This window comes from Teleopsis dalmanni, chromosome 2 (assembly GCF_002237135.1).
Source record: "Teleopsis dalmanni isolate 2A chromosome 2, ASM223713v2, whole genome shotgun sequence".
Lineage (NCBI taxonomy): Eukaryota > Metazoa > Arthropoda > Insecta > Diptera > Diopsidae > Teleopsis > Teleopsis dalmanni.
This window is the reverse complement of record NC_051847.1, coordinates 63,054,870-63,067,566: the sequence shown is the minus strand read 5'-3', so window position 1 is coordinate 63,067,566 and position 12,697 is coordinate 63,054,870. Positions and strand designations below refer to the sequence as shown.

At 27.9% G+C, this 12,697-nt stretch overlaps 1 protein-coding gene across 1 annotated transcript; it reads left to right on the top strand.

The window, feature by feature from the left end:
* Positions 1-7,577: 7,577 nt before the first annotated feature.
* Positions 7,578-12,384, top strand: LOC119677910 (2-acylglycerol O-acyltransferase 2-like). The gene is made up of 6 exons (XM_038089492.1): positions 7,578-8,246; positions 8,314-8,411; positions 8,473-8,604; positions 11,546-11,887; positions 11,938-12,137; positions 12,221-12,384. Exons 1-6 carry the CDS (start codon positions 8,118-8,120, stop codon positions 12,376-12,378), a joined length of 1,059 nt encoding a protein of 352 aa, XP_037945420.1. The 5' UTR covers positions 7,578-8,117; the 3' UTR covers positions 12,379-12,384.
* Positions 12,385-12,697: the final 313 nt, after the last annotated feature.

Genomic DNA, 12,697 nt, shown 5'->3' with positions numbered 1-12,697 from the left:
CTTGAATATATCTAGAACTATGTCCTGCATGAGCTGTACCGCGATTTTGACATATTTAAGCGCATAAAAATTCAGCAACTTCGCTGCTTTGCTCATGTCGCATGAATGGAACAATATACTCTGTCTAGAAAGGTGTTCGATTCAGTACACGTTGGTGAAAAACGCGGTAGAAAACGTTCGCATCTACGGTAAAATGCATCCACGTTAGCAACGCTATTAAGACACTCGGTACTATCAATTGGTGACAGCTAGCCACTGTTCGGACTGAATAGAGACTATTGGGAGTAACCAAGAATGACTCAGAACTGTAATGGCCAATCAAATGAGTAAGTATATATAATAAGCGAAAAGAAAAGTTGCAAAGCAAACTGCTATAATATATATTTGTATTCAGTCCATTACTAGTAAAAACATGGTGAGAATATAATGGAAGAAGATAGCAGAACAAGCCAATGTTAAAAAAAAAACAAAACAACAGTTTCAGCACTTAGTAAACAAAAAAAATTTAGTACGCTGTAAATTAACAGTAAAATGGGTCTAACACATTCTTTATCCTTCTTTAAACTTCGAAAACTGAACTGAAGGAACTTATTTGTAATACTTTATCAATTTAAAATTCTTAGCTGCTTTTATAGTGTTGATGGGGCAAAGACATTCTAAATATGGCCTCATCATCACTTTTTCTATTGACGCTCTTGTCTATGTCCACAATAGCTGCTGAGTGCTGCAGCCATCGTGGCTTCACCTCTAGAAATCACCTCTAAAAAAAATCTTCCTTAAAAAATAATACTGTGATTCTGTGAAAGAAATTTGAAACCTGCATATTTACCAACCGAAAGTGAATAAAAACAAAAATTTGTATCCATAGTTATTGGAATAGAGAGCAATTGAAAACATTAAAAATTCATTGAATTCTCTAAGAAAATAGGGTGTGTAAAGTGAATGATAACTTTTAACGGAAGTTTGACATCTATAAGTTGTTATCTTCTTATTTTTTCCAATCAAAATGTTTGATATATATATACATATATACTGACCATATAAATTGCCCATATTCTATAAAAATATTCCCATCGAATATTGCTGAGAATCGAATAGACATAATTGATAGAATTAATACTTAATTAAACAAACATTGAATGGACATATGTGAAATAGCATATAAAATAAATAGGAAATTAATAAGTTCATTTTATAATTATAATAATTACCATATAATGCTAAAGTTTTTATTGACATGCATTTAAACATGAACTCAAGCAGAGCAGATCTTGTTTACAGTAAGCTTTCCATATATAATAAAAACTTGTTAGTTCATATTTTAATTGAAGCTATAAACTTTCATAACAAATTGTTTACTGAAATATAATTATAAATAATTATTAATAGTATATGTAATTTCACAACAAGTTTTCTGTTAGTTATGAGATGTTTAGTAATTTTTCAATTATTCAAATTATGAGGTCCTTTAGGTCACTTTAATGAAGTTTCGAAAACGTTCATAACATCTAAAATTGTTAACAATGCAAAATTATTATGTATTTTTATATAAAACATTATTATTTACTTATTATTATTTATTGTAATTTATAATAATTTTAATAATAACATTGACCAATTGCAACTTTGTATTATACTCGTATACGATTTCCTAGATAGATGTTTGTCTTAGTCAATATTTTAATAATATAAGAATATTAATATTAATATTAATAATATAAAATCTCGGTAGCTAAATGTTGTTATTAGTTAAAATTTCATCTATTGATAATAAAGAATAAGTCACGCCCATTTACTAAACCAAAAATATCCGAATAAAGAGTTTTCCAGTAAAGTTCAATACTATAGCAATCAAGGATTATACATTGCCAAGCGCCAAGCTCAACTTTAAAAATTCTTCAAAGAGGGCAAAATATTGCCTTAAGAAAACTGGTTAACGCCCCATGGTATGTAAGAGGAGCCGATATCCACAGAGATCTGAGAGTGGATTCAGTTGAAAAATATATTAAAGATCGTGCTCAGTATCCTAAAAATACAGCGAAATTTGATAAACACAGGCAGATACAAAGACATCAGATCCATCATATTATAAAGCCCCGTATTTAGTGTGACTTAAAACTGTCCACAGATAAAATAGAGTAAAGGTGCTGATTCACCAACTCAGACATCTGAATATCAATATCAATATATTTTTTAACACATCAAATTAAAACATGAGTCAATATATAATCGATTAAACGAATAGACAATACAAAATATTTAAAACTACGAAGAGACTTTTAATATCATCAATTACAGAGACTGTCAGCAGTGGCGTCGCTAGGCGTCAGCGATGTCGCTGTGGGCCTCGCGCCCACAGGGGCCTCGCAAAAAGTTACCGACTGTGGATTCTAAGCACTTAATAAATATTTCAAAAAATTTGGTTTGATAATGGCTTTAATCACATTCGAAATATTTCCGAATGTTTATATAGTATCCAGATTCATGTTCACAGTTCCAGACAGTATAGCTTCGACGCAAAGAACCTTCTCAAATTTAAAATTGATTAAGACGTACTAGAAAAGTATGATGATTCAAGAGAGACTATCTCCATTCGAAATTCTATAAACTGAAGCGAAAATAGCAGCTGGCGCAAATTATGAAAAATTGAGTGAAGCTAAAAGTAGGAAAATTCATTTATTTTAATTTGTGTTTATTTTAATTTGATTAGCAATAAAACTTTCAATCATGCTTTGTCGTATTAGTGAATGTAACTTATTTACTTTTACAACTGAATGATAAAGGGGGCCTCGCAATTCTAATGTCGCCGACGTCCAGAGTTGGGGTACCTCCGCCACTGATTGTCAGCGTTGAGTTGCATTAAGGAAGAGAATATTGGCTTTGGAATAGGGAGTTGTTTATATCTTAATTAAAGAATAGTATATATGATAATTGATTTTTTTCAATAATTTATCTTCATTTTAGAAAAATAAAAATAAAATGTATTATTAAGTTTTATTAATGCAAAAGAAACTTGAGATTGACCGTTTATTGGAATATTAATATAATAGGGAAATAAAATTGAACGTATAACTTTTTAAACGTTATAACTTATAAACTGTGTCATAAACGAATATTTTTTCTTTGTAAAAAAATTATCTCAAAACAAATTTGTAGAACATTCAAAACCAAAACAGATTTAGAAGAAGAGTTACATTTGGACTGTTTACAATCAAAATTCTCTAGAAAATGTTTAGACAGTTAAGCTTGGACAACGATTCCCACCTCCGAATGATTAATGAGATCTATAAGGTTTATCGCCACATTGCCATTGTTTAATGAGTTAACATCAGATGAATACGTCGTCTTTTTGGTGACGAACAAAAACAATACTACAGCGAAAAAGGTATTTTAATGATCCATTAAAGAAAATAGATTTAAAAGAAAAGAAATAGTAAAAATATTAGAAGGTTATACTATCTCTTTTGTGACTTTTGAAGACAATACTTTGGCAAAGGAAGTATTAGAATCCACAATCAAAAGGAAAACAGATTTAAGAAAAAGTCTCACTAAAGATTTAGTGTTCGAGTTGAGGTAGCACGTAGTTGAGGTAGGTAATTAGATGCACCTTATACTATCTCTTTTGCGACTTTTGAAGACAATACTTTGGCAAAGGAAGTATTAGAATCCACAATCAAAAGGAAAACAGATTTAAGAAAAAGTCTCACTAAAGATTGAGTGTTCGAGTTGAGGTAGCACGTAGTTGAGGTAGGTAATTAGATGCACCTTAAGCGAACTTTTGTCAAATCCTGGTAATATGACTTAATAAGGTCACATACTGTTTAATTGATGATACAGTTTTTCTCCGAAAAATCTCATTACAACATTCTTCTTGCGTACTAGGTTATAATAGGAAAATATAGGAAATGAAATCCCACTGTCATGATGCCACTGAGGATTGTTTTCGATTCTTAAACTAATGGATCATCTCAAACTTTATAAGACATTTCGAAAAAACAAACTGTATACATTTTAATTTCTACAGAATTTAACACAAAGTAGTTGGAGTCTTTGGGAACTTTTATTATATTTTTCAAAAATGTTTGAGAACAGATCAATAAATTTGACAAACTTTACAGTATTCCAATGAGTAATGATTTTTAATGATAATGGTCTTCAACACACACCAATTGATTTTAATCAAGCACCGATATCTTAGCTAATAGTAAAAATGAGGACATTAATTTTCATTAAATTTTAATATATATGACCAATCCATATTATATCAGAGCTAAGCAAACATCTACAATAATATTTTAATTCTCATGATCTATCCATATTTAATGACGGACGAGCAATATATAATGTGTCCTAGTAAAAAAAATATTATTTATAATAAATATTAGAAAAAGTTTTTAGGAATAAAAGTACTACATACGTTCTTAATGGAAGTAAAATCAAATAGAAAATACCTAAGAGAGAACAATGTTATTCAAGTTTAATCAAAATGGAAAGTTTTATATTTCATATAGATAAAAATAAATATAATCGGTTAGGAACTATTTAGGAATACAATTACATTTATTTGTTGAAATTGCTTATCAATTATTAGTTGATAAATAATCTATTCTGTTCGAGACATAACTAATAAATATAAAATTGATTAAAGAAACTAACTGACAAAGTAAAAGTACCATGACAAGACAACTACAAACACTGACCTGTCATAAATAAATGTTTATTTTATAATATATATTTTGTAAAAATAAATATATTTATATGAAATAAAAATGACTAGGCAAAAAACATTTACTCACTATCTGTTCTGGTCCGCATATAATCCAAAAACAATTGTATTCTCATGACTATATCTCTGCTACTATACTGTTGTATTTTCAATCAACTAATAATATATATTATGCATGATATAATTTATATACTTATTGACTGAAGATTTTGATATTTTATAAAAATTTGATTTTGCAGATTAGACTCAGTCAGTAACAAAAAAATATTTCGAAACTATTTCACCAAAACTTGCTTATCACACAACATTCTTGGACTGGAGTTCTGATCGTATAAAGTACTCACAATAGCACTAAACATTTTATGAATCAACGACGACCAAAGGTTGAGTAAAATAAACATTATTGAAAACATAGATTTAAAATGCAACTATCGGATCTTACAAAGTCAACACAGTGATGGAGACAATTTATTTTAATAAAGGCAAACAACTTAATTTGGAAAAATTTTTTGTTTTATGATTAATCAAATGTATTGGTTAAGGTGTAAAAATAGTATAAGACTTCATAATTAATTTAATTTAATCCATTTTAAGTGCTTCTTCAAATTCAATTTTATTTAAACGATCAAAATGTATATGTTAGTTCAATCTATTGATGTCAATGCTTCTTTAATAATCAATGTTAGAATCATGTTGATCTAGAGTTCTATTTACAGTGTTCATTCACTCCATACTATAATTCACAAAGAATTGAATTATTCTGGCTTTATATTATATCTGTTTGTTGCTAACCAAATTTTTTAAATTTCCAAACGTTCATTACATTGTTCATCAATTCAATTTTCTTTTATATTTGTTATCAGTAATTTTTACTATTTCATCTTCTAATAAACGCTTTGTGTGACCCTACACGAGTAGGGTTTCGGAATTACTGGATCTCAAATGGCAGTCTCTCATTATGTCAGCATGCGATCACTACTTTCTCCACAACTTAAGTGTTCTAAAGAACATTAAGAAGATACGTTTTATGTAATTAAGACTTTATTCCAGAAATTGCTATTCTTGCTTGAGCAAAGCATTTTATCACTATGTGGTTAATTAAAATTTATCAAGTATTGACAATTAATCAAGTTTTTTATCAAGTAAAAAACGTATTTCAAGATTTTTATCAAGTAAAACGCTTTTTTCAAGATTCTATGCAAATCTTGATAAATTTCAAAGCTCAAATGCCTAGTGCTTTTCACCACACTGCGGTGAAAAGGGTTTTGTATACAAAAATCAAGAGTAGTTTGTGGGTTAGTTATTATGGACGTGTGCGAGTTAGGGTAAATTGATGCTAAACCAAATGAGAGATTTTTTGCACAGCACACATTTAGCCATTTATCAGCATGTATCGACACATCACTATGTTACATTATCGCCACAACTTAGAATTTCCCTCATTTAGAACGCAACTTAGCCTAACTGGCACACGTCCTTACTATTATATTATGCATATAAATAACTCAAAACTCAAAACGCCATTTAGAATTTTATCATAATTATTTTTATAAAATTTATTATATTTTATTTTATAACTATTGTTATATTTGTACAATATTTTAATAAATAATTATAAATTCAATAATTATGTTATTTTGAATATTATTCTGCATATCATTAATTTTGTATTTGTACAATATTTTGTACAAATAATACAAGAGCTTTTGTTAACTTGACAATTTATCAAGAAAAGAGCTTTTTATTAAAAGCACAGAATACCAAAATCTTGACAAATTCTCAAGGTGGTGAATTTATCAAGTATAGAAAAAATTATCTAATACTTTGTTTAGACACACCTTAATTTCGCAAAAATCTTAATTTCATCTTCGTTTCAGCGAAATTAAGTTGTTGTTTCCACATAAAATTGAGTTTTGAGGTTAAAATTAACCTTAAAATGTCCTCAATTTTGTTGAAACGAGGGTTGAAATTAAGAGACATTTCGAATGCAACTATGTGTAAGATAAATTTTTAGCAGAAGATAAAGTTGAGATAACGAAAAAGGGACTTTTTTTATATAAATGTCAATCACAGTTGACTTTAATAAAACCGGGAAATATTTTGAAAGTAGTGTTAAAAGTAGTAATTCAAATACCGAAAGTCCACTAAAGTTAATAAAACTACTGAAAGCCATCTTTTATAATTATAATAATTAACTTTTAAAATTTCCCAGATATAATTGGTGTTTGAAGCAAACATACGACTTGTAAAGAAAAAACATATGATTTCCTTAATTTGGGGCAGTATGAACACCTTCGAAATTAACTTAATTTCATTTTTACGAAATTAAGGAAATTTGACTGTCTGAACATAGTGTAAGTACAAAATTTTTTTATGGTATTTTAAAATGTTTAGTAAATTTATTTCTGCACCTCTTATGTGTTGATACCCTCCAAAAAATTATACGGAACCACAACGATCCAAGGGATCTAAGTGGAGTCTCAATAGCAAATCTATTTAATGTATAATAATCATTATTGCACATTATTAAATAATGTTCATGTATCTATCTGTACTGTTCAGAGAGAAAAGTGATCTTTTGCCTTTCTCTCTGCAATAATATATATTATGATTAGAACAAATTATATACTCGTACCTCATTTAGAACGCCTCTGTTCATTTTAAATTAGTAAATAAATTCAAATGCCGCGCTCCGTATTAACATTGCAAGCGTTCTGTATATATATTCGAATCTGGCGGTGTTTTTAGTGTTTGCGACGAAAGTGAATTGAATGTGTTGGATTGTTCACATTTTTATATTTTAGTATCCAAACGAAGTGATTCGCTGTTTTGTGAGCGCGAAGAGTTTAAAATTAGTAGTTTCAGTTTAGAATTGATACGTTAGCAACGTTCTGATTTCGACAAGCGCACAAATTACAAATTTATGTACATATTTGCTCCGTGCTGCTCTGCAGTACGCGAACACAATTGCAGCGCAGCAAAACTAGTGTTTTACTTTTGTGATAATGATAATGGGCAATATCGGTGATATCACTACAGTTATCTTCAGACAAACATAATAAACATTGGCTCTTAAGTAAGCGGTGCTATCCACCAATCCGTATCATGAACTAGGCATTATCGGTGTAATCGAAGAAATCAGTTTCGAGTGAGTTTCTGTGTTCAGTTTGCACTTTTATTTGCAATAAAATCGAAAACGAAATCAGTTAAATGACGTTAGTTAGACTCGCCGGTGAAGAATTTAGTAGTGCTTTCAACGTGGAGTGGTGATCACGCATTTTATTCAACACGTTCTGATCTCATTAAACGTTTAAATTGAACGTTTGTTTTTTATAATTATTTAATTGAATTATTTAATTGAATCATTTAATTTTAAACTAAATTTCGTAAAATGAAAATCGAGTGGGCGCCCGTGAAAATTCCACCTCGCCGTCGCATACAAACTTTAGCCGCCGGTCTGTATGTAATGATATTCTTCGCATTGCCGTTCTGTTCGATGCTGATAATTGCAGCATTGCTTGTAAGTTTCATTAGACCTGCTTAACTGCTGAAATTTTGCTCACCTTGATATTTTTGATTTATGGCAGTATTACGGCAATTTTTTATTGAGGCTCTTAACTCTTGCTTATCTCACCTACGTTTATTTCGATCATACCAGAAGGCACAGCGTTATTGATGGCAATGGGTAATCTTAATCCTTTATTAACTAAATTATCATCAATTCTATAGTATCGTGTTACTTTTAGTTGGATGTTTTTGCGCAGTAATTTTATATGGAAACATTTTCGAGATTACTTTCCAATTGAATTGGTTAAAACCGCTGAATTGACTCCTGATCGAAATTATATATTGGCCAGTTTTCCGCATGGCATAATTGGGTAAGTTTCAAATTTTTATGATTATGTTTAGTATTTGTAGATAATGTAGAGTTTGCTAATAGAATATTCAGCAAAATATTATATAAAAATACTGTATATATATTTCTTGCATTGATTTTGACATTGCATTTGTATACGTTTGAACTCGTGTTATTAATATTAATTAAGTAATATATAATCCTAAAAATATATTATATAATTTGTAATATATATATATATAATATATATTATATATATAAGTATATATATATATATATATATAAATAATAATCAAAAATTATAGATATATTAAATAAAATGTCAAAAATTATGGAAGTAAAAAAACACCATTCGGTATTTTAAATTAGGAGAAATTTGATTTCTAGCTGCATATAATTGCTTTATTAAATTGAATCTTAAAAGAACGATTTCACTGGACTTATTTATTCTTAATTAAATTAATTTTATTATTAATATTTATAAATTTTATAACTTTTAATTATATCTACTCCACAATCAATATAACTCCCTGTTGTTGAATAGATAGTCAACAAACTTTTTAATTTAATTGAATTTTAAAATATACTTAATGTCTTTAATAATTTATAAAGATATATACTTGCTAGCAAAAATAAATATAAAAAAAACTTAAAATGAATCAAATCAATTATTAAGTAATCCACTAACTTCATTCATATAAGCAATTAATGCTCAACATCCACCAACTTTATTCAGGCAAGCAGTTAATGTCCAACTTAGCTCACATTTATTAAAAAATTCGAATTTTTCCTAAAACCACCTATAATGAGTGTTTAGCAGTACTGGAAACAGCATTGTATGGTCAGTTAAACTTCAATAAATAAACTAAAATTTTTGTTATTGTCTTTTCATTTTTATTTGAACCCTTGTATCTTTGAAATTGTTTCTTTTCGTCCTCGCATCAGTTTCGGAATTATTGTTTAATATTAAAATTTGATCATTCTATAAAAAGAAGGGACTTCTAACGCACTTACCGCATGTTTGGTCATTATTTGTTTAAAGCAAAAATAATATAATAAATAATATTATTAACCGCATTTTAAAAATATAATAAAATATTATTTTTTAAATAACCGCATTTTAAATTAAAAGTGACGGCCCTCGTAAACACATACATTAGTTTATAGACATTATACAAAATATAGTATATGACGAATTATATTTGTTTATTACTTCCAAATGCCTCCAGTAATTAAATGACAGAATAATTTAAATACATGTAAAAATTAAATATAAAAAAGAAATAAATTTAAATAATATATACAATACCATGACCGAGATGTAGTTCTATTATATTATTTTAAAACTCGAATTTTATAAAAATTTCATCAATTCCAAATAAAATTTTAGCTAATTTCATTAATCCTTAAAAATTATAAATTAGAATATTGTTATAATTCGTATAGCAAATCGGAACAATACCATAAACAGTAAGAATCACGTTACTTCACTTTAACTAAGCCGAACCCCCTTTTGCAGATAAGCTCCTGACCGTAATTATTTATTATAATCTAATCTAATCCATTCAATAATTATGTCTCGAAACACATTTCTTAATATTATTTAGTTATATTGTGAAAACTGCACTCATATTTGGATTTATATTAAATAAGGAGTTATAAAGTATTATCATGGTAATCAAGACTTAATCAAAGTATCTATAGATCAGATAAGTTATGAGATAATACTGTATTTATTTATAAAGAAATAGAACAGAAAGGAAAAAACAGAAAAGCATAACAAAATTAATATTTGGCAATAGCGTAACCAGAGTTAAGAGATCTTGACCTATATAACGTGAACACATTACGTCCATTGCGTACATCTGTTGGTCCAATAAAGAAGACGTGTTTCGGTTCAATATAAGCCACTATTTTTTAATTCCATCTATGAAAGATAATCAAAAACAAGAGTATGTTCAATTATAACACCAGTAAAACTGTCAAAGCATACATATCACATCTATGTTAATTAAGTTATTAGTTAAATTTTCCATTACTACATCTATTAGTATACCGGTACCAACATAAGAAATTTTTTGAAATTTTTCTGAAGAAAAAACATTATCTTTATTGACTGATCGGATACGAAATCAGATCTATATAGATGAATTAAAACAAATATCCACTTCTAATGTTAGATTTTTTATATATAGCGTTCAAAAAATTTTAAGGAATTATTAATTTAAAATCATTCTTGGGGACTGTCTTATAACCAACAGAACGTTTTGACTTTTCTATAAATATAATATTTATGATATAATACATCCAGATAAAAAACAATTGTTTTACAATCCGATAAATTACTTATTTTCTTGTTTTTATAATATTAATTGTTAATTAAAGTTTTACTAGTAATAATGTTATAGTAACATACTAATAGAGATAAGAACTGATAACTTATCGATTAGTAAACACACCACACATTTCTCGTGTTTGTATTTTTTTAAAAAAGATAATATCCAAAATAAATTAATTAATAAAAATATACTTTTGTTTGTAGATAATAATTATGAATATCTTAAATACCAACACTATCATACTATATATCAGGGTTTCTCAACCACTAGTTCATGCCATTAGCACCACTGGTATGTAAAATATTAAATAAAAATATAAATATTATCGTCTTTAATAATATTATTTTAGATATTGTATATTGTTAAATACATATATATATATATATATATACATACATATATAGAATATATGGAATATTTTACCTTACCTTAAATATTTTCCAGGTCCGCAGTATGATTTGAGTTGAGAAACACTGCTATATATTATATTACTGAAAAGTAAAAATTTTTATATCACTCATAAAATATATACGGATTTGATTTTATAAAACTACATTATATATTTAAATTTAATTTTATATAGGTAGATATATTTTAATATACTTAATTCTTTAAATATTTTAGTACTGGAATTTCGAATAATATGGGAAATCATATTGTTAAATGGTTAGAATTATATCCCGGTGTACGCCCAAAAATTGGAACTTTAGATATGCACTTTTTTACACCAATTATGCGTGAATTACTAAGGTTATGGGGTCTTGTATCAGTATCTAAGGAATCACTTATGTATCATTTAACTAAATCAAATGATCCAAAGCATCCTGATAATAAAGACGGTTTCACATCAAATGCTGTAGCTATTTTAGTAGGTGGAGCACAAGAAGCACTCGACTCACACCCGGGACGTTATATTTTAACGCTTAAAAGACGCAAGGGATTTGTTAAATTGGCTATTAGAACAGGGTAAGTAAAAATACATACAATATATACATACAATATATTCTTGACTTTAGTTCCCCAATTGTGCCATCATTTTCATTTGGAGAAGTTGATATATTTGATCAAGTTAATAACCCACCTGATTCGTGGCTTAGACGTTTTCAGTCGTTAACTAAAAAACTCACTGGCATTTCACCATTAATAGTGCTCGGACGTGGGTTTTTCCAATATACTTTTGGATTGTTGCCACAACGTAAACATATCGTACAAGTTGGTGAGTTATCATAGTTTGTTTGGATCTAATTTAACTATATAATTTCTTTTATTTAATTTGATGATTTTTATTTTTTATTATAGTTGGTGCACCTATTGAGGTTGTGAGAAATAATAATCCCGATCCTGCATACGTAGATGAAATACATCAAAAAGTTATTGATGCTCTAAATGATCTTTTTGAAACACACAAAGAAAAATACATTGAAAATTGTAAAGAACTGCATTTAGTCATAACGTAAAGTAGATTAAAGTTTTATTAAAGTAATTCTACTAATAATTAGATTAAGTTAATTTAGTTTAAAATAGTTTTGTAAAAAAAGTTTTTCAAAGATAAATGAATATTTTTTTATATTAAAAATTGTTTTTTAATCACACAAAGTTTGCGTAAATGTAAAATTGTTGACAAGTTATTACTTACAGGCCACTAACCTATAAGCATTACCAGTTATAGGGCAAGTTTAAAAAGTTGCGACATTTGGCCGATTTGATAAATACAATATCAGAAGTGCTTTATATTATAAATGGTGCTAAAAGGAGAAGACACTCGAAGCCCACACG